This window comes from Blennius ocellaris (genome assembly GCF_963422515.1).
Source record: "Blennius ocellaris genome assembly, chromosome: 19".
NCBI lineage: Eukaryota > Metazoa > Chordata > Actinopteri > Blenniiformes > Blenniidae > Blennius > Blennius ocellaris.
The window spans coordinates 16,713,080-16,732,801 of NC_137668.1; the positions used below are offsets into that span (position 1 = coordinate 16,713,080).

General features: G+C 40.3%; 1 protein-coding gene across 1 annotated transcript in view; it reads left to right on the top strand.

The window, feature by feature from the left end:
• The first annotated feature begins 4,265 nt into the window (after window positions 1-4,265).
• The window catches only part of dnajb6b (DnaJ heat shock protein family (Hsp40) member B6b), a 30,368-nt gene continuing 14,911 nt past the window's right edge, over window positions 4,266-19,722 (top strand). The window contains exons 1-5 of the mRNA XM_080515085.1: window positions 4,266-4,416; window positions 12,284-12,416; window positions 14,728-14,837; window positions 15,794-15,859; window positions 16,199-16,303. Of these exons, the coding sequence (XP_080371211.1) occupies window positions 12,352-12,416; window positions 14,728-14,837; window positions 15,794-15,859; window positions 16,199-16,303 (346 nt within the window). The 5' untranslated portion in view covers window positions 4,266-4,416; window positions 12,284-12,351. The remainder of the gene's footprint in view (window positions 4,417-12,283; window positions 12,417-14,727; window positions 14,838-15,793; window positions 15,860-16,198; window positions 16,304-19,722) is intronic.

Genomic DNA, 19,722 nt, shown 5'->3' on the forward strand with positions numbered 1-19,722 from the left:
TGCTTGTAATTTACAGTAATGGCCCGGGGACATAAAACGGTGCTTTGTGGGAAAATCTCCTCCTTAGTTTTATGGCCTCTGACATATAATTAAAGAAACATCCAGTTAAGAAACACTAAGCAGAACTATTCTGGCCTTGAGATGCATTATCGGGTTGAGCACAAATTAAGATTGTGTGCGTTTGTCATAAATCTACCTGCCCTCTGATGCAGTGCAGCCCAGGGAAAGGGATCCATCCCTCTTTGGACCGAGTCCACCGCTCCGTCCTCTCCTCCCCCGGCGGAATCGGCCAACTCGCTGGCCCCCCCCCCCGGCTCGTCTCGGAGACCGAACCGCACGCAGCCGCCAGGCCAGAGAACTCAAAAGTGGTAATCGGGTCTTAAAAACCAGACTTGTCATTGAAATGAGGGATTCATCTCAATTACTATGAGATTTATTTAGGACTATTACCTTGTGATGGATTATAACTGACAAAGTTAATGCAGGATGTTATGAATCATCTTCACTGCGTAATGCACTTTCGCTTGCTCGTAGGATTTTTAAGGTCCGACTGAAGCGTCCCTGTTTATGTTGCAGGAAATCATCCAAAGACGAGTGCCTGCCTGAGATCAAATGACTTTGGTTATGGGCTTGGGGGTGTGTCTGTGTTGGGTTTGCATGGTATTTCTGTCTAGTTCAGTGGTTTATAGGCATTTAGAGTCACAGCTTCACCTTTCAGCAACTTTGTGGACTATGGCAATAAACTGGGGGAACATTCAAACTTAACGCAGAAATGCAACAAAGCCTGGAATCAAACGAGTGTTTGTGAAGTGAGAGTGCTCACCGCTGAACCAACGTGTGGCCTTTTGTCATGCCCTTATAAAAAGAAAGACACTCGGCTCCGATATTGATGTACTATGGAGCCATCTGGTGGCCAGATGGTGCTCCTGCACGGCGTTTCTGAATTCCAAAATATACCTTGAGACATGTTTAGTGGAGTCATACCCTGAGGTTTTCCACTCCAGCTTCTGTTTTAGCCTAAAGACGTGGCCCAAATCTGGTTTGAATCTTCTTTTTAAATGTATTCCTGCAGTGGCGAAGCTCTTCCAGGCCAGCGTGAGACTGAGCCGCCTCCACGGCTCCTTCGACCTGTCGAGACACGAAGAGGGATTTTCCACCCTCCGCCTCTCGAAATGAAAACCTGCTTCTTAACAGGTTCAGGCCACATTTATCCTGCTTGAAAGTTTCGTGTCATCTCCACTCCTGCGGCAGTCCGCTGACAGCTGATCAAATAAAATACAGTCTGGGGCCATAACAATCTGATAAAAGTTTGTGTGAATGTGTTTAGAGGCTGTGTGATGTATATACTGACCTGTGCATGGTATCTTTTGCTGTAATTCCTCCTGCCCAATGAGGCTAATTACATGCTGACAGCCCATAATGTCCAGGATAATTAATGGCTATCTGTCATTTTCATTGGGCCTTCCTTGGCTGGCAAGCGCTCCGAGCAGCTTTAACTGCAAAAATGACCTTCCTTTTCCATTTAAAATCAATGCCTCTCTGTAATTTCAGGCTCAGTTTGGTTCAAAACTGCAATAGCCTGTACGGCTTCCGTCTGCCTCTGGGGGTTATGATGAGTTCAGCCGTAAGGGTTTGTGCAGATTGAATATCTGAGTTACTACCGACGAATAAGGAAGTTGTTTTTTATATACCAAGTGTGTCATAATGAGGTGAGCCCAAGTACAATTTTGTCTGAAATTCCATGGAACCTCTTGAATCTCTCATGATCTATTTCTTTTCAAATGCAACGTTGAAAACAAATGGATCATAACTAGGAGATTCACAATATTTCCTGGATTTATTAAGCCAATATTTATTGATTTGCAAAGATAGAATCAACCAACTTTGAATTATTTGAAAGCATTTACAAGCAATTGAACTGAATGTGTGCTTCTAGGATGTGTAATCATATTTGTCCTTGTGATGATGATCATGTAACTTCTCCAAACAGTCCTCTGCCATCGGTTATAGGCTGTATGTTCTTCTGGATCAATCGGATAATCAGATTCTCCCTGAGAGGACAACTCAGGAAGTCAACATGTAATAAGTTTGTCTCAACTTTGGATCTCAAACCCATGAAAAATGATCTTCATGTGTTGATTTCACCTCATTTGTCATTTGCAAGCATATTTATCAAATTATCCCTTCTATCAATACACTTTTTGTAATGATTAACTGGAGATGATATCCTCCTGTTTTAGACATTCATATGGCTTTACTCATTCATGTGTAATATGCCAAACACATTTCACAATTTTCATGTTCCTCTGTGTACAGTTACGCCACAATCCCAAAACATGGGTTTGAAGCTAAATGGAGACTATAAATTGCCTATAGGTTAAATTATGTGATGTGATTTGGGATCGGCCCCAGGGAACATGAGTTGAATAAAACTGTACAGAAGAAAGATGTTACAAATGTTGTGTAATACAACCTCAAAGCTTTCACTCAACAAGTTAGTCATCAGAAATACAAATGACTATCTACTGTCTTCTTAGTTAAAGAAAGACAGTTTTCATTTACATCACCAAGGCCTTTAATAGAAACATGACAAACACTAATTTACACTCCTGAAATGTGATCCCGTATTAAACTGTCAATATTGCCATAAACTCCCTCCTACAAAGAACAAACTGCAGTACTTTGGTATCGAGCAGGTTTTTCAATGAGAGCAGTAATAACACAAACCATCCGACAGAGGGCGCAAGTCTCCAAGATTTTGGCACCTGCACGGCAGCGGATGCTGTAATTTGCCAGATTTACATAATCTGTTAAGAATATTTGACAGTGTGTCTCGCTTCTTCCATAGTGCACACACGGACGGTGCAGTGTGTGTGTGTGTGTGTGTGTGTATGTGTGTGTCAGTGTTTGGTGTCACAATGTGTGAGGGAGTGTGTGTGTTGGTGTGTGAGCAGGTCAATGAAGCGACGCTGCTGTCCACGCTCAATGACTTGCTGCATTCACGTGTCCCCCGTACAAACCAACTTCATGTGACTTCAACGGTGTAAAGTAAAATGATCACTGTCCTCAAAAGGAAAATTGATAATTTACTTCATTTAAATCAAATATTGTTATCAGAGGACACACGGAATTATGTCATTTACATATTTTAGGGAATTTTTGATTTTGTTACAAAAAAATCTAACAAGCATAAAAATACTTTAATAAAATAATGCCTAAATGAAAACCTAACAAGCTTTTGAGCATGTGAATATTTCACTTCTTATTTTTATTCTAATTCTCTTTTATAATTCTGGCTGAAGATTGTGAAATATTTCTTCTTTGGTAATGTGAAATCTTACACAATGACATCAACGGACATAGAACAATTACAACATCAGGAAAAGTTATGGCAACAAAACTATGCAAAAATTACATTTCTACTTTTTCATATAACATGTTATCCCAAGCAAAAGATCTGAAATTTATCCAACTGAAGCAAACTTTTAGTCAGCAGATAATACCCAGATAATATTGTAAGTGCACGAAAGCAGAAAGCACAAACTCAAGCCAATAAAAAGTAAAAACAAAACTCAAGCTGTCAAAGGGACACAAGGACAGTAAAATATTGGAAAGAAGAGAAAATATTTTTGAAGCTTGTGATCATGGCCTTTTGTGGGTTTTTTCACATCCCATCCTTGGAGAAAGCCAAGAATGTGTGTTTCTGTTTGGTTTGGGGAGTGAAAAAAAATGATTAGAGATGTGAAAGATTCCATCCCAGGGACAGAGAGACACCCATCTGTCCATCCTTTATACTGCTCCATTCACCTCAAGGTCACGGGGTGATGGAGCGACTCCTAGAATAGAATATTGAAATTTCAAATAAGCAAGGATAAGATAAGAGATAAGGAAATATTAATATTAATAAGGCAAATGCTGAATAAATATATACACAGACAAGAGCACTACAGTATAAACCATTTAAAAATAAGTGATCTTCAATTAAATTAAATTCAATTAAATTAAATTAAATTCAATTCAATTCAATTCAATTCAATTCAATTCAATTCGAAAGTGGATCAGTAATGCCAAACAAAATTGCCAAAAAATGACGTTGCACTGATACAAAAAACAAACAAACAAACAAAAACCCGGATTCAAAACAACCCCAACGTGTCGGTTGAGAACAAAGCGGCGTATTTATGAATAGAACGTATTTGGTCACAGTTTGTATGTTTGCGCCCTGATGTAATATTTTCGACAGACCCTGAACGTCTCACCATCAGCGGCAGCAGCACCAGGCGGAGGAGCGGCAGCCACACTCCACCTCCTCCACCTCCACGTCCACCACCAGCGGTTGTTTCCGTACTCAGGCCAGCACACCGGGAATCAGCTACAGCAGGGAGGTCGCGACAGCGGACATTTCATTCTCACAAGGTGAGCTCACCTCGCCTCGGAGGACGCGCTTTCCTCCGCCGTTGTGGCTCGACACGTCGGGCTTCAGTCCACCGGCGGAGGCAGCGTCTCTTGCCGCAGTAACATGTGGGGATGCTGCGGCGTCGCCATCCGACACTTCACCCCCCCCCCCCCCCCCTTTTAAATCTATCACATTTTAACGATGTTTTCCTCCAAATTTAGCTCGTAGCTGTGCGTCAAACACGTCTATTTCCGCGGTGTGGACAGGAGGATCTGCTCCAGTCAATGAAAACCCTTTCCTCTCCGTGACTATATATTATGAGTTAGCAGGAGGCTAACCTGAGCGCTAGCGCCACAACAAACTGGGACGATTTCATCTTCTGTTTGTGTGAATAACTGCTGGTGACTGGAGCTCCAGCAGTCAAGTGTTAAACTTTACCATGTCACTATTTTTAGAGGCGTTTTCACGCGTTATGTAACGTTATTGCTGTTTTATTAATATATTGTAAGTTAATACAGTTGATCCTCTCTAAGACTTTCCAGAACTTTCTCCTAATCTGATCGGTGTGTTGTTTCACGAGTTGCTGCGTGTCTTTCCACCCATGTCTTATTAGCCTGTTGTTGTTTTTAGTCCTCCACAAACTAAAGACAAAAAAAACCTCCAACATTTTAATCAGAAACTATATTTTAAGTCACGCGTTCCCATGGTAACGAAATCTGAAGAGACAGGAAGTAAATAACCAGTTTATCACATGCATCTTAATGTTTTTGTTATAAAACACTTAAATCAAACTCTGTATCCAACAACCCATATTTACGTTGATCTCATGGCTAATAATCTGACGTTGTTCGTTTCTATTTTCGCCACAGATTATTTAAGCACTTGTTCAAGATGTGAAATGAAGTGAAGGATTTGACTCCAATAGCAAGCGTTGATTGTTTTTGGAAGCCATTCTTAAAGAACCTAAATAATTCATATCCCAATTAAAAGCTTGTGAAATGTTACATCACATTAAATTATACTTGGATCTGTTTCGTTGATGTGTCACTTTTGTTTTAGGTCAATATCAACTGTGACGGATATTGTGGCTATAATCTCAGACACATATCCCATCATAACAAAAAGCTAATAGTTTTAAACAGTGAGCTATTAAATTTCACAATTTTATATTACTATTTTTTCATATTTAAATCGGATTATTTCCTACATTTGTTTAGTTTTCATGGCTGATGAACAAAAGGTAAAATCTGATTGTTATTTTTATGTTCCCAATCAACAGTTCATCATTACAAAGAAGTAACATACCGTATAGGTCATATTGCATTCTCTGTTTATGTTCATCTGCATGCTCCATCATTGATTGATGACATATCAGTTGAGCTGTTGGTGTATAGGTTTTTGAACATTTTCTGACATCCAGTCAATAAACGATGGCAAGATGACAGGAACAACAGCACAACTTACAATAATGAGTACTTGTTGTGTCACTCAGCTCAAGAAGAATCATGAACTGTGGGGCAGTTAATGGACATTTTTTAAAAATAGTATTGTGACTTTTTATTCAATTATCAAACTAATTGCTTAGTTGAAATATACTTGCACATTAATCTGTATTGAAATGATTGTTCGTCACAGCATTATGAGGATAAATGAGTGAAATGGTTGACTGATTTATTCCTTCGCTATCAAATGATGCGGCAGCATCAGCTGGTGAAAATAAAAAAGCGATGCGTCACAAGTTAAACAGAACAAGATATTTAAAGAAAAGCTTTCAGAGGTTTTACTAAGTACATATTGATGGTATTTACCTGTTCCCTGTCTTTGACAGGGAAGCGCTTGTGTGCTCTGTCAATACTGCTTTAATGGCATTGAAATGGGTCAAGGAAACTTACAATCCTTTAGGGAACCTTTCATGTAATCGATTTTCTTTGACTGGTTAGATGGGCGAAAGTGTTCAAAGTATGTGCGGATTAACTCCATTCTCATGATATTCAACCACTTTGCACACTTCTAGTTCTCATGCAGCTTGTGATTTTGACAAAGCATCTTTTTTTTGGGCTGAAGACTGGATTTTGTTATGTTTTTGGCAATAATAATAGTTATTTTTAACTATTTTTGGGACTCATCAGCAATGTGACGCTTAAGTTTATTTAGGCTTAATTTGTGATGTCTGGTAAGTCGTATAGTGTGCAGCAGTTTGAACTGTTGTACAGAAAGTTTCATCCACCAATTTATTTTTCAAAAACCTGAATGGCCTTTCGAAGTTTGTCAGGTTTCACTGGCGGCAGCCTCATTTATGAGGGGAGTGGGTGAATCTTAGTGTCCTGAGTCTCAACATGTTCTGAGGAGCCAAACGGTACATTGGAAACATGACGCATAGAATTGTCGTGTTCTGAACTTCGGTTTCACGGTGTGATTGATTGCCGTTTGTCGTGTTATCTTATCAGAGCCTTTACCTGAAAAGTAGATACTGCTTTGTTTCATATTTTCTCTTTGCGCCACTCCTATGCAGGATCAGGTGCCGACTGCGTTTCTTTGGTTTGGTGATTGACGGTTTGAAATTTCCTTACAAATACAGACAGACCTTGTGTTGCATTAGTCTTCAAACTCCTTTAGTCTTTAAATAGTACCCTTCGACAGCTCTGTAGAAATCTTAGACATGTTATTGGTACTAAACTATCAGTAAATCAAAGTGATCAATGGTTTCCTTGTCCAACAAGACAACGCTCACAGTTGTTCCAAGGAAATTAAATGTTTATCAGATGATTGGAGCTTAAAATGCATTCCCAATACTATAAACTGCAGATTTCATTGGAACCAGCTTGTGATCATGTGTTTTATAGCACAAACACATCTCTCTTCGCTGCAAACCGTTTGAGTTCATGAACAGGCTTGTTGCATTGAGCTGTCCTCTCTTTATGCTCTATCAGCTGTGTTTGTCTTCAGTCCTGGAATCTTCCTGCCCAGTGCTTTTGTTTTATGGCCACTGCTTATGTCTCATCTGTGCCAAATGTTCACTTGTGTTTCAGTGCACTGAGACACTGACAGAACTACCCCAGCTGACATTTTTTGATTGCAATCACCACGTTTATTTAAATTTACAGTCCTCATTGTGTTTCGGGAGCTTGTTGCTATAATTCTAAATATATGAAAGAATAAGAATTTATTATTAAAAAAAAAAGGTTAACTCCATTCTTGATGGTATCTACAAATATTACCATTATTTTACTGTAAGCTTAAGTATTATGACTAACTTTTGCCACAGTCTTGTTGTACACTGCTCTATAAAATATAGATCTTTAATAGTCACTTACACTTGATGTGTTTTCATATCGACTTTGTGCTGAAATCTTTGAGTTAATGTGTTCATGGCTGTTTAATTCAAATCCCCTCTTGAATCTGGAAGCAGCCAACAGAGCATTGGTATTTATGCACTGTTGCCATATTTACCCACATGATCAATTATTCACGCTCTTGGGTTAAATGGAATAAATTGAAAATGGTTTTAAAGTTGCAGACCTCTAGAAACCACATAAAAATTGTGGTGATAGTCTAAATAATTCACCAGGAACCCTGTCGACTGACATCTTCACATCTCCGAATTCAGTTCTTATTTAAGCTTCTTGTGCTTTTACAGTGCAAACATTTCTTAATCTCACTCATCTACTGTTACACAACATCAGTCCTTCAAGGGAAATCTCATTTAGCATGTCAGTGCAGACCAGCAAAAAGGGAAAAAAAAAAAGCTTGAACAGATGTTGTCGTAATCCCTTGCTGCTACACTTGGCTGAAAGTCTCTCCTCCGAAACTTGCTTTATTTTCTTTCTTCTGTTGACGTCCGATGGAAAAGAAGAAGTGCTCTAACATAAACCACTGATGTTGACTTCTTTTCACTGTCAACCTGATCCTGGAAGTATTTGACCTCATCACAGACGCAGAATAAGAAACTCTGCCCAAGGGGAAGTGAAACTGATGACTTTTGTTATATTTATATGACCTTCAGTCTTTACATCAAGGTCAGATTGGACTGACCCACTAAATTCAGGGAATTACATGGTTCATAACTTATGATCTACCCACACACTGAGACTCTCTGTATTGTAATTAAATTGTTTTAACCCATAGCTATAAATGTCACAATAAACATTTTATGATTCTGATGATTCTTTTAAGCTAAAAACAAAACAAACTTGCATTAATCTATTTATCCGTCTTCTGTACCACTTTATGTAAGTCAGGGTTGTGATGCCTGGAGCTGATCCCAGCTGACTCTGGGTCAGGGATAAACCAATCACACACACAAACACTAAAGAACATTTTGATCAATAATTAACCTACCGGTATACTGAATCAGCACTACATACTATCAATAAATATTGCAGTTTATCATGTTCAATGATCAGTGTATCATTTATCATTAATGAACACTGAAATATTCTCTCTCTCTTAATGATCTATACAATGTAACAAATTGTAGAATTGGTAAATGTATGAAAACAGACGTCAAATGTTTAAACACTGAAATGGCTGCATGATAAATAGAAATGATCTTGAAGACTGATCAGAGACAGCTGCAAAGCATGTTCTCGTTATGGTAGGTCAATAGTACAGTTGTGATTTTGAACAAGGCTCCACAAAATGTACTCAATTATTCACAACTAGTAAAAACAAGCAAACAATAACATTTAAACATATAAATACTCCGATGCTGATTTTGAAATGTTCATAAATGTATTTCTACCGACTGTGTGAAATAGACCTTGTGCATTACTTGCTACCCGTGTCAAGAACGTGAACCCTGAATTCAACCATTTTCTGTGGAACAAAAGATTAACATCTATTGCGATTTCATCTTAAACCTCCTAAAAGAAACAAAAGGTTTTCTATTTGCATCTTTAGAGAAAACCAGACTGCGTGCTTTTAAAGAGACCTGTTAACATTTATAGCCGCCGCCTCTACTTCGCTGATGCGTTATCGGATTGGGTGACCTCCCATCTGTTCTGCTGTCTGAAGGCATTGTTCACACCGGGCATAGCAGGATTCCATCTGATCAGGGTTAGCTGTGCGGTGCTCCCACAAGGCACACATCTGCACACACACACACACTGGACAAAACCATGAGGCACATTTTCAACAGTCACCAGTGTCCATTAATTCCTGACTGCTGCGGGGAACGGGTGTGAGCAGAGTGGGTCAGTAATGGCTGAAGTGAGGAGGATAAAAGAGGATATGTGATGAGTCAGGATAGTGGGTCGTTTTAAAAAAAAAAAAAATTTTAAAGTGGAAAATGATGGCTTTCTGGGTCATATCTTCTTATATTTAGATTGTGTTCTATATTAGGATGTGGAGCAGACAGAAGAACATTGTAACTTTTAGGTTAAAATGATTTTTAAATCAGTGAACGGGGAATATGACAGAAAAAGGTGAGCAAATGTCTGGGGGGAGGTTTAGACTTACTGCCTCACTCGGGCATCTGAAAGAGAGGAGGTTTGTGTCCGTGCCATGTCCCAAACCAGAAATCACTCACTGGCACTGCCATGTGCCAAAAATCCCCCCCCCCCCTTCACCCCCTCCACCCCCCGCACAACACACACACACACACACACACATGCAGACACAATCTAACCGCAAAGGCCACAGGTTATAAATAGCAGACAAACAGGACACAGCGGACCCCGGTAGTGCTCACTCGGTTTGTTTATCATTTAGGAGAGCTAAAATATTGCTCAATCAGGAAAAAAAAAAAAAATCTTTATTCTGCATTTTTGCCTCCTGACTCACACGTCGCAATATTGACCTCTCTGAGTTGTTCACATCTTTTCATAGGTCAAGAAAGCATATTTGTGTTTCCACCAATATCTGCTGTCTTGTATTTTGTGCCAAGTTTTTGAAGTTGTCCTGGGATCTTGATGATTTATATACAACCCAGGAGAAGATGACAAGTGATATGTTTTGGAAGTTTTCAAAGAAAAATGGTTCCCAATGTTGTAGTTTTTCATGTTCTGGTTTTCTACCTTAATAAATCCGACCCTGTTCTCCTTCTCATGTTGTTGAATTCTATTGAAAACATAAGCCAGCAGAGGACGGAGCCTAAATGGGGAAATATTTGGACATTATTTATTAAGTTAGTCAAAGGAGAGTCTAAATAAAGACACGAGGCTTAAGGTTGCTGAAGATATCGTGTACTAGATGTTTTCCTAAATATTTTTAGTGTCTTGACCTGTTAACTGTTGAGGGGCAGATTTGCTTTAGTTTTATGGATTCGATAAAAAGTTGCTGTTGCTTGTCGCTCAGTAGTCTGTCGTCATAGTAACCATAAGTAACCCGATCGACACTTATCCAATAAAATCCCCATGTAAACAACATACTAGATTGACTGATTGAATTTGCTTTAAGACTGGAGGAGGAAGTTTAACCCGGTTCATCATCCAATCAGAGTCCATGTAACGTTATGTCACATTACTGATCAATATTGGAGCTTAAAGGACATATCTATAACACACTGCTCTTTTAATTATCTCCTCTTCCTTGCAGTTTCAAAAGGAATGCGGAAAGAAATGCATAAAGCTTTATTAGTTGAGCTAACGGATTTGTCTTCAGTCCTGTCGGCTTCTGGGTAAAGCTGAATGTGGGATCATGTGCACAACACATTTCACAAATGGCCAATATCATGGCGCAAAAGCATTATGCGCTTGATCCACTGACTGAACTGGGTGATATTCTTAGTGCATTTAAACCTGCACACCCTCGGGGAAATCTCATTCATCAATCAGAAGGAATTCAATCCAAGTGACAAAGTGGTAACCACATAAATGTGGCCTGCAAGTTTCCACATCTAAACTCAAGCTTTAACTATGCTAAAAGAATTTCTATTTCAGTAAAAGCGTTGGCTTTACATTGACCATGTGCACATGGAAAATCAGTATATTTTTGTCTTCATCCGTCTATGACTCTCATCATAATAACAACAGGCTTTAAAGTTACGTTAATTAAATTTGATGGGGAGCATCTAGTTCAGTGGAAACAACTATGTAAACCTATCGGGCTCATCAAGCAGCCAAACTGACATGACACAAAGCAACAATATTTCACAATTCTCTACTTTCTCTAGTTTATATTTTTGTATTTGGCGTCATCAAGGTAGTAGAGCATTGTGCCTCACAGGTTATATGGTAATAACGTGACTTCAAACTGTAGAAGACGATAGTGAGTCAAACGGTTAGTAATTGGTAGTACCGGTAATCGCAATTGAGAGTTCAGTGATCGAGTATTGCAGATTTTTTTACCGCTTCATCACTCTGTCATTTTCTTACCTTATTTAATCACATTTCTTCTGTTTATGTTAGAAACCCTATTCTGATCAGTGTCTGGTGTTTATTTGAGGAAGATGCTTTATCTTCCCAGCTCGGTCCAAGTTATTCTATGTGTCAGGTTGCAATAGGAGATAACTAAATGTACTGCTTTGTTCTTGATTTTCTTCTGACGCTTTTAACCAGACTTGTTGCATCTTGCTTTTCTAGTTATGTAACTCTATCATTAGGTCTTGTTGCATGAAATGCTTCATCTATGTTGCTAAATCCAAGATTTAAAACGAACACGTTTTCTCTTTTAGCCTCGGGGTGAAGGATGATCACCCAGTTATTATGTAATTTTACTTGGCTCGTATTAGCTTCGCCGTCCTCTTCCCACCATTTCTATTTCCGTGCAGTTGATTACATTGTTGGATATTTCCACCCTTTTTTAATGCCGTTGCCCCCTCCCCTCCCCTTTTCAAACGAACCCCTCTCTCGTGTGGAGCAGCGTCGTTGTCACTGCACGTGGCTGCGCTCCTTGCTGGGCTTTATCTCACTGAGCTTACATGTCTTAACAGAACTGAACTTTTTCCAGGGGCCACGCGACGGACCCTCAGAAAAGGCAGCACCTACCGAGACGCACACACACACAAAAACAGAACCATGTTGGAATACTACCAGACGTTAGGAGTCCAGAAAAATGTGACGCAAGAGGACATCAAAAAAGCGTAAGTGCCCTTAAGTGTTTTCTGCTCTGTTTACCCCTCACGTTGTCGAGCGTTGGCCACTCAGCGGGTGCAATAGTATAATTATATCCTCCTTTGGCAATGACAACTGACACGAGGACAGAGAGCAGAGGGACGACTGCACTGCATAAAGTTTCCACTCTTCTTCCTGTAACCTTGCTGCCTTCACATACCTTCCCTCTTCACTCACCCACCATGACTTTACAGCCTCCCACCGTTTCTCGTTAATCAGGCTTCCTCATCGCTTTGCCATTTGCAGAGGTTGTTTTGACCTGTGAAGAGGCTACCGTCAGTCCAAAGATGTTACACTTGGGCTGAGAACAAACGCTGTTCTGGAAGAAATTAAGACTCATTAGCCACTTACACTGAAATGCATTCACGGGAAGTCCATCCTGTCAAAACGCATACCTCCTTACGGCATTGCTGCTACAGAAAGGAGCGTGCGGAACAAATTGTAGTTTATTTTGTCTGGTTGGATCTGAAGTAATCAGCACAAGTGTAACTTCAGCCTGAAAGCCATTGTGTAATAACTTCAATAAAATGAGTGACAATTGTTCATGAAAGTTGTCCCAAAAGCATTGCACGAGAAATCTATGGTATGTCCGTCTGTGAACTAATGTGAATCGAAACCTTGTAAGCAGTTACTATGGATTACCATTAGAAAATGTACTAAAAACATTTTCCCACTCAGGATGAGTTAAAGAGGTTTTGATTCATAAACTGTTTTATCGCGCTCAAACTGCAGGCTAAAATCTGTTCTGTGCCCGGTCAAAGGTTGTGAAACATCAAAGAGCATGGCTCAGTAGGTAATTAGGTTGCTGGTTCGATTCCCACCTCTGCCTGTCTACATGTCGACGTGTCCTTGGGCAAGACACTGAACCCCGAACTGCCTGGGTGAGTGCGGTGTGAGAGTGAGTGGTTGGTGGTGGTCGGAGGGGCCGATGGTGCAGATTGGCAGCCTCGCTTCCATCGGTCTGCCCCAGGGCAGCTGTGGCTGCATACGAAGCTCACCACCATCGGGTATGGAGTGAATGAATAATTCAATGTAAAGCGTCTTTGATTGTCAAGAAAAAGCACTATATAAAACCCACGCATTAATATATAATCATTCCAAGCATGTGATTATTTTTGTGTCACAAAAATTAATAGCCTCAGAAAAGCCAAAGACTCGCTAATCTTGCTTGGTGGTTAAGTTTTACTACTTATTGTGGCCAGCTGATCTGTGTGCAGCTTTAGACAGCAAGATTCTGTCACAGGTTACAACAGACATGCTGACTACAAAGACTATTCACCAAAACCCTGTAAGGGGCTCAATCCCTGAATTGTGTGTAGCTGATGTTTCCCCTCCGGCCCTTGTCTTGTCCACAGTCATGTATTATTCTGCTGCTGCTGGGCTTAAAAACAAACAGCTGATGCAGCGTAAGCTGGTGTGTGAGGCTGATGCTGCTCGTCAGTGCAGTTCAGGCTGGCCTTGCTCGTCTGTGTGTCCATGTATTTGGCGTAGTCATGGTTGCGCCCTAAAAAAAGACCAGTATGTGGATATGCGTTTCTGATGGGAGGTGTTTGTTACCCATAAGGAGTATTTGCACCAAACTGTTCCAGGGACTTTCTAATTGTAACCGTCTCTTTGAGAGGTCCCCCTGAACTGCAAGCTTCGAGGACAGAGGTGTTCGCTCGTCGTCCTCGAGGGCCACCGTGCCGCGTGTCACTTTGCACAGTCCCAGATGAAGGGACGATATCTCACGCTGTAGCGTGAAATATGTAGTTGTACATACAGTCGGAGGGATCTATGGATGGCTGTTGTCTCAGTCATGTGACCACAGACCTGCCTGAGAAAATCTTCTCACAGTTTCTCAAAGTCTAACGACATTGTACAAAGCCACTGCTGCTACCAATTGTACACATTCATTTTGTTACTGAGGAGTTCCTATAAATTTTCCTGGGTTGGATAAGAAGTTTTTAATCCTGGATACATTGGATTTTAAACATAGTAATTTGTTGTATTCATGTGCCACTTTTCTATGTCGCCACAGGAAAAGAAAGGGAGGAAGAAACGACCTACTATAGAGCCAAAACTAAAAAGATCTGAAGGTTTCTTTCAGTGCAAACAAACAGTATAAAAGGTCACGGTTCCACAACTTCTGGGAACTGATGGAATGTATTTTTGGCCTGGAAATGTGGACACTAGATGTTGTGACCTTTTAACCTGTGTAACCACAACTTCCTGGTATATACTGTGCTTGCCTTTATTGTGGTCTACAACTAATGGACGGGTGTGACATTTGTGCCTCAGCTACAGAAAACTGGCATTGAAGTGGCATCCAGACAAGAACCCAGACAACAAGGAGGAAGCAGAGAAAAAGTTCAAGGAGCTGTCAGAGGCATATGAAGTTCTCTCAGACGGTAAGAAATAGATGTTTGTCTTTATTTATTTTATTATTTTGTAATTTTTTGACTGTATTCTTTTATACATCTTTGCTGTTGTTAACACACTGAAGTTGTGTCTTCTAATAACAAAATAGTACTTGAATCGGTTGAAATGCTAATTCATCAGCTCTAAGTAGCGTCGATTATTTGATCAGTGATTGATAAATGGGTCGTCCCTGAGACAAATTCTACAACTTCAATATTTTTGTGTCGATCTCAGTATTTATATCTGGCACGCGTCACTTACAATAAAAGGGGAACTTTTGAACCCACATTTTGTTTTTCATATATTTTTCTTTTGTGTAAAGGGATGATAGTATTGGCATGTGGGTACTTACATTTGACACGTGTGTAACATTATATCAGGCACAGCTTTGTACCACATAGTCACATGCTGAGTTGGCATTTTCCAGTATTTACATAACACAATGCCAGGCTTGTTTGGCTGGATTGTGTAGGTCTTCTAGTATCACGCGATCATCCTTAGCGTTGGGATCGGTGTGATTTTGTTCAGGCTCAGTGCTCATAAGTAGTTGGGTTAGTAGTTTTGTGTTTTTGATGCAGTGTGTTATATTGAGGGTTTACCGGACAAGGCTTGTGCATTATTGGCATAATCATTTTTCTATCTTTAATTGTTGTGAAATGACTCTTTTCTTAAAAAAAAAAAAAATAAATAATTGAAGTTCTTCCTGAAAGCTAGAAATAATATTCCACAGTAATCAGCAACACTAATTGCACTTTTTTTTCTGTGACACATAGGAGACAGTATTCTGAAGCTGATTTGTATTTTGCACCCTAAATGCTTTTATGATCCTAATGAGCTCGATAATACCGGATAAGATATTTAGGTTTCACTTTCGATGTATATTTCTTTGTTTTACTACTCGTTTATTGTCTCCGTCCTTCCTAAAGTCTGACTCTCTCTCTTCCAGAAAACAAGAGGAATATTTATGACCGATACGGCAAAGAAGGCCTCTCAGGAGGGGGCGGAGGAGGAGGTAAGGGCTCCACTTTAAAAATCACACAACTTTGTTTTGTTTGCGCAATAAAACACTGACGAGATTCAAACATGAAGTCTATGGAATCACAGTAAGGATTAAAAGTAAGATTATATTAATCTGAGAACATCTGATCTGTTTAAGTGCAACCAGCTTGTATTCTTATGGATTCAACCTGCAATTGGTAGCTGTGGTTGCAGCGTTATCTCTGATAAAGTCACAGATTACAGACAGAAAGAAACCGAGAAAGAAAGCATAGCTTATTGACCCTCTGAAGAAATTACTTCTCTGCATGACGTTTTTATTTTGTTGTTATCTCGCCCCTTTAATGATTCACAGGAGGCCATTACGATCACTTCGGCGGAGGCAGTTTCACATTCCGTAATCCCGAGGACGTTTTCAGGGAATTCTTTGGTGGCAGAGATCCTTTTGCAGATCTTTTTGGTAGGTCCTGTCTCATTCCTGTTTGTGCCCTTCACGCCTGTGCTGGTGAGATATGCTGCCATAAGACGAGGGAAAGGGGGGGGAGGGAGACATTTTCAGGCAATTTCATTGTACAAAAAAATGCACAGAGGTGTAGAGGAAAGACTTTTTTCAATTTATTCTAGCCTGCTGATTAGCTGAGCAGAGGTCCCACTGTGTGGGGATATGGAAGGTGAAGAGTTCGACTCAGGAGGTCTCCTGTAAAGCTCGGTGCTAATACCCCACAGGCACTACACACTGTTCACCTCAGGAGGCTTTCTGACACTAAATGTCACACGCAGGATAACACTTCTGGTTGTCAACTCTCAGTGCAAGCTGTTTACAGTGAGTTAAACCTTGTCATTTGGGGAACTCTCTTTTTTGCACAATGCTTTTCATCAGTTCTGAAGGCATAATGGTATAAAACATATTTTGGTCTGTGGAAAGTGCTTCAGCTAACATCCAGCGAGAGCGAGGAAAGGTAAGTGGGAACACTTAAGTAGATGTCCGGATACTTGTGTTTTAAAAAAAAAGATGCTGATTTTGGCTTTTCGAGTCAGTAAAAGGAGAAAGATAAGAAACTTTATGAAGGACGTCTCTGCAGCTGTTTCTGTTCTCCGAGCTGATAACTTTCAACTTAACTTAATGTGTGGCGGCTCTGAATCTGTTTTATCGTTATTGTTATCTTTCGGATTTCCGGACATCGTGGCTACTAGTTTCCCTGTCACCGTTTTCACATTCAATAAGCACAACCCTTCCGGAGTCAAATCTCCCTCTCGTCTGTTTTATTTGGTAATATCGTTCACAGTGAGTCTGTGTCTCTCTGCACCTTTCATGCATGAAATGCACTGATGGATTCACGAAGGCTTATGTTCTCTGTGTGGAAGTGTCTTATCTATTTGAGTGTTAGATAGGCTTGATGTTTATAAGGTGCACAGTGATACAATTAAACAAACTAAAGTATAAACTGAAGCAGTGAATCGGGTAATGTGATGGTAAAAAGAAATGTTTTACTTCTATGTGAAGCATCTTTGAATGTTCTGAAAGATTCTATGTCATTTTTTTCTCTCTCCTTTTTATTCTCCTTTCTGGGTCTTTTTTTCTTTTTCTACATCTTGCTCATCTCTTCTCACCCACTCCTTGTTGTCTTCCCTCTACCTCATCTTCTTTTCATCCTTCTCCTTCTTTTCCCTCCTCTTTCTTGTCATAGTAGTATTCACACACCATTTGTTGTTACAATGATTGTTTACAGAATTTCTGTCAATATCCTGAAGAGACTTTTCTCAGCGACAGGGTACAAAATGCTGTTGATACTTTGGCTCCTCAGCTGATGTGACGCCGTCTTTTGGCGCCGATCAGTTTATCGTGTCGTTAGATCCATCAGATGCGTTCGACTAAAACAGGTTTTATGCCGGTCCTGGGTTGTCTGGGTTCAGCAAAAGGCTGATTGGAAGGCATGTGCAGTTCACCCCGTGTAGCTCTAAATATGGAGCTCAGATGCAGGCAGCGGATGGATTTGAGCGTCTACATCACTCAACTGGAATGCTTTCAAAAATAGCTTCCGTATTAAAACAAAAGCAGATGTAATAACGTGTGTGTGAGTGCACGTAAAACATTGGTATAAGCCAATATCTTGACCGTGGTTGCGCGACGCAGACTGTGTGAAAATCCTCACTCTAAATTGGCGGGTTGTGCGTTTGGTGATCACAAAACAGGAAATGGGGCTGGAACTGTTTTAATTGTATGAGTGGAACATTTAGGAACATGTAATATTGTTGCGCTTATTAATGCGAATAGGACAAAGTGTTGAAGCACAGCTGCTGTTGTTTACTCTTTTCAGTAAACAGTGAGAGTAACAAAGAAAAGCTGGGGCTATAAAACTGTCGGCACCATTGAACAGAAGACTAAAGTTCAACTTCTATTTTGACTGCGGGCAACCTTATTCAAGCTCATTGGCATGCGACTAAATACATCAATTCGCCCGTCTTGTCATGTTCCTGTCAGCAGGACATAAAAAGTCTTGACTTCAATAAACATTTAGTTTTGCTGTCTTTTATAAAAACGTTTTAACTGAAAAATGAGTGAAAGAGGGAGCAGATACTATATAAAATCTCTCTGCAGCAGATTGTGGCAGTGAGCAGCAGCTGGTCTGGTGGATCTGTCACTCTGCCACCTCAGAGCCTCCAGCAGACTGGGGGTGGTGGAGGGGGGGAGGGCGGTGGGTCACGCAGCGACGAGGGCCGGGTCTTCTAAGAACAGCAACTCAAATGAGCATGCAAGTCAAAGCTGACTTCAGCAGACTGTTTTTCACTGTCTTCACTGGAGAGACGGCAGGAGTTCAACCAAACGCAAAACTTCCACATTGTTTACTTACAGCAAATGTTTTTCTCGTCATAGTTGACATGGTTATAAATTAATTCACTGACCGACAAATTCATGTGATGCTTATTTAACCTACACGTGCACTGTAACACTGGCGTGGCACATTCTTTGCTTTTTTTGTTTTTTTTTAATGCAGTTTCAACAACTCTTTAAAAGTTGCCCATAAGCAGGAAGGCTTTCTTCAGAAATGTCTCATCTTACCATGCAGCTCTTTTTCATCTGTACAGTGAACATGTATCAAGATTTACAGCTCAGCTGAAGTGTTTGAACAGTGTTGCTCAGCACTTCCACTCTCCTGTCTCCTTCTCTGCCCTTTGTCTTCCTGACAGCTTTGTTAGAGCTCAGTTGCCTCCTCTAAGGTCTTCTTTGAGCTAAATGGACTGTAACACACTTATAACTGCGTTCGGAGGAGAGTTTTATTTTAATGCTTCCTGTCAGAGGGAAGGAGCAGAGCTTTCTGTGCTATATCAAAGCAATCCAGGTTGAAGGAAGAGTCTTCTTTTATCTGGCCCTTTCTTATCATGTGACTCGGATTGGCAGGATGCAATTAGTACTGTGTCCACAGGGGCTCTCGGGATGTGAAGAACTGGCTGGTTCTCTGTCATTTCAGGGTTAAGATTGCTTCAGAAATGACTCGCTGTAGTTCTGGCAGCTCCTATCAGTTTCGCCCTCATATCAGGTGCTTCCCTCTTTTAGAATCAGCACATAGAACCTCACTGCCTCAACTATCTGATGAGTAAACAAGCACAAGGTAAAGACACAGAATTGGAAAAGGAATGAGAACTGTTTTAAAAAAGAAGTAAACATTTAAGTGTGACGTTTCCTAACCTTTTGATGGTTTAAAGCAAGGGTGCAAACCCATTTCAGTTTAGTCTCATACAGCCCAATTTGAGCTTGACCGGGATGAAGCGTTACATTTTAGCAGGATAAACCATAAACAAATCGCATCTTCAAATGTTTACGTTACTCTGATGTAGAAAATACAAGTACTTAAGAGGTCAGTAGGTCAGGAGCCTCTT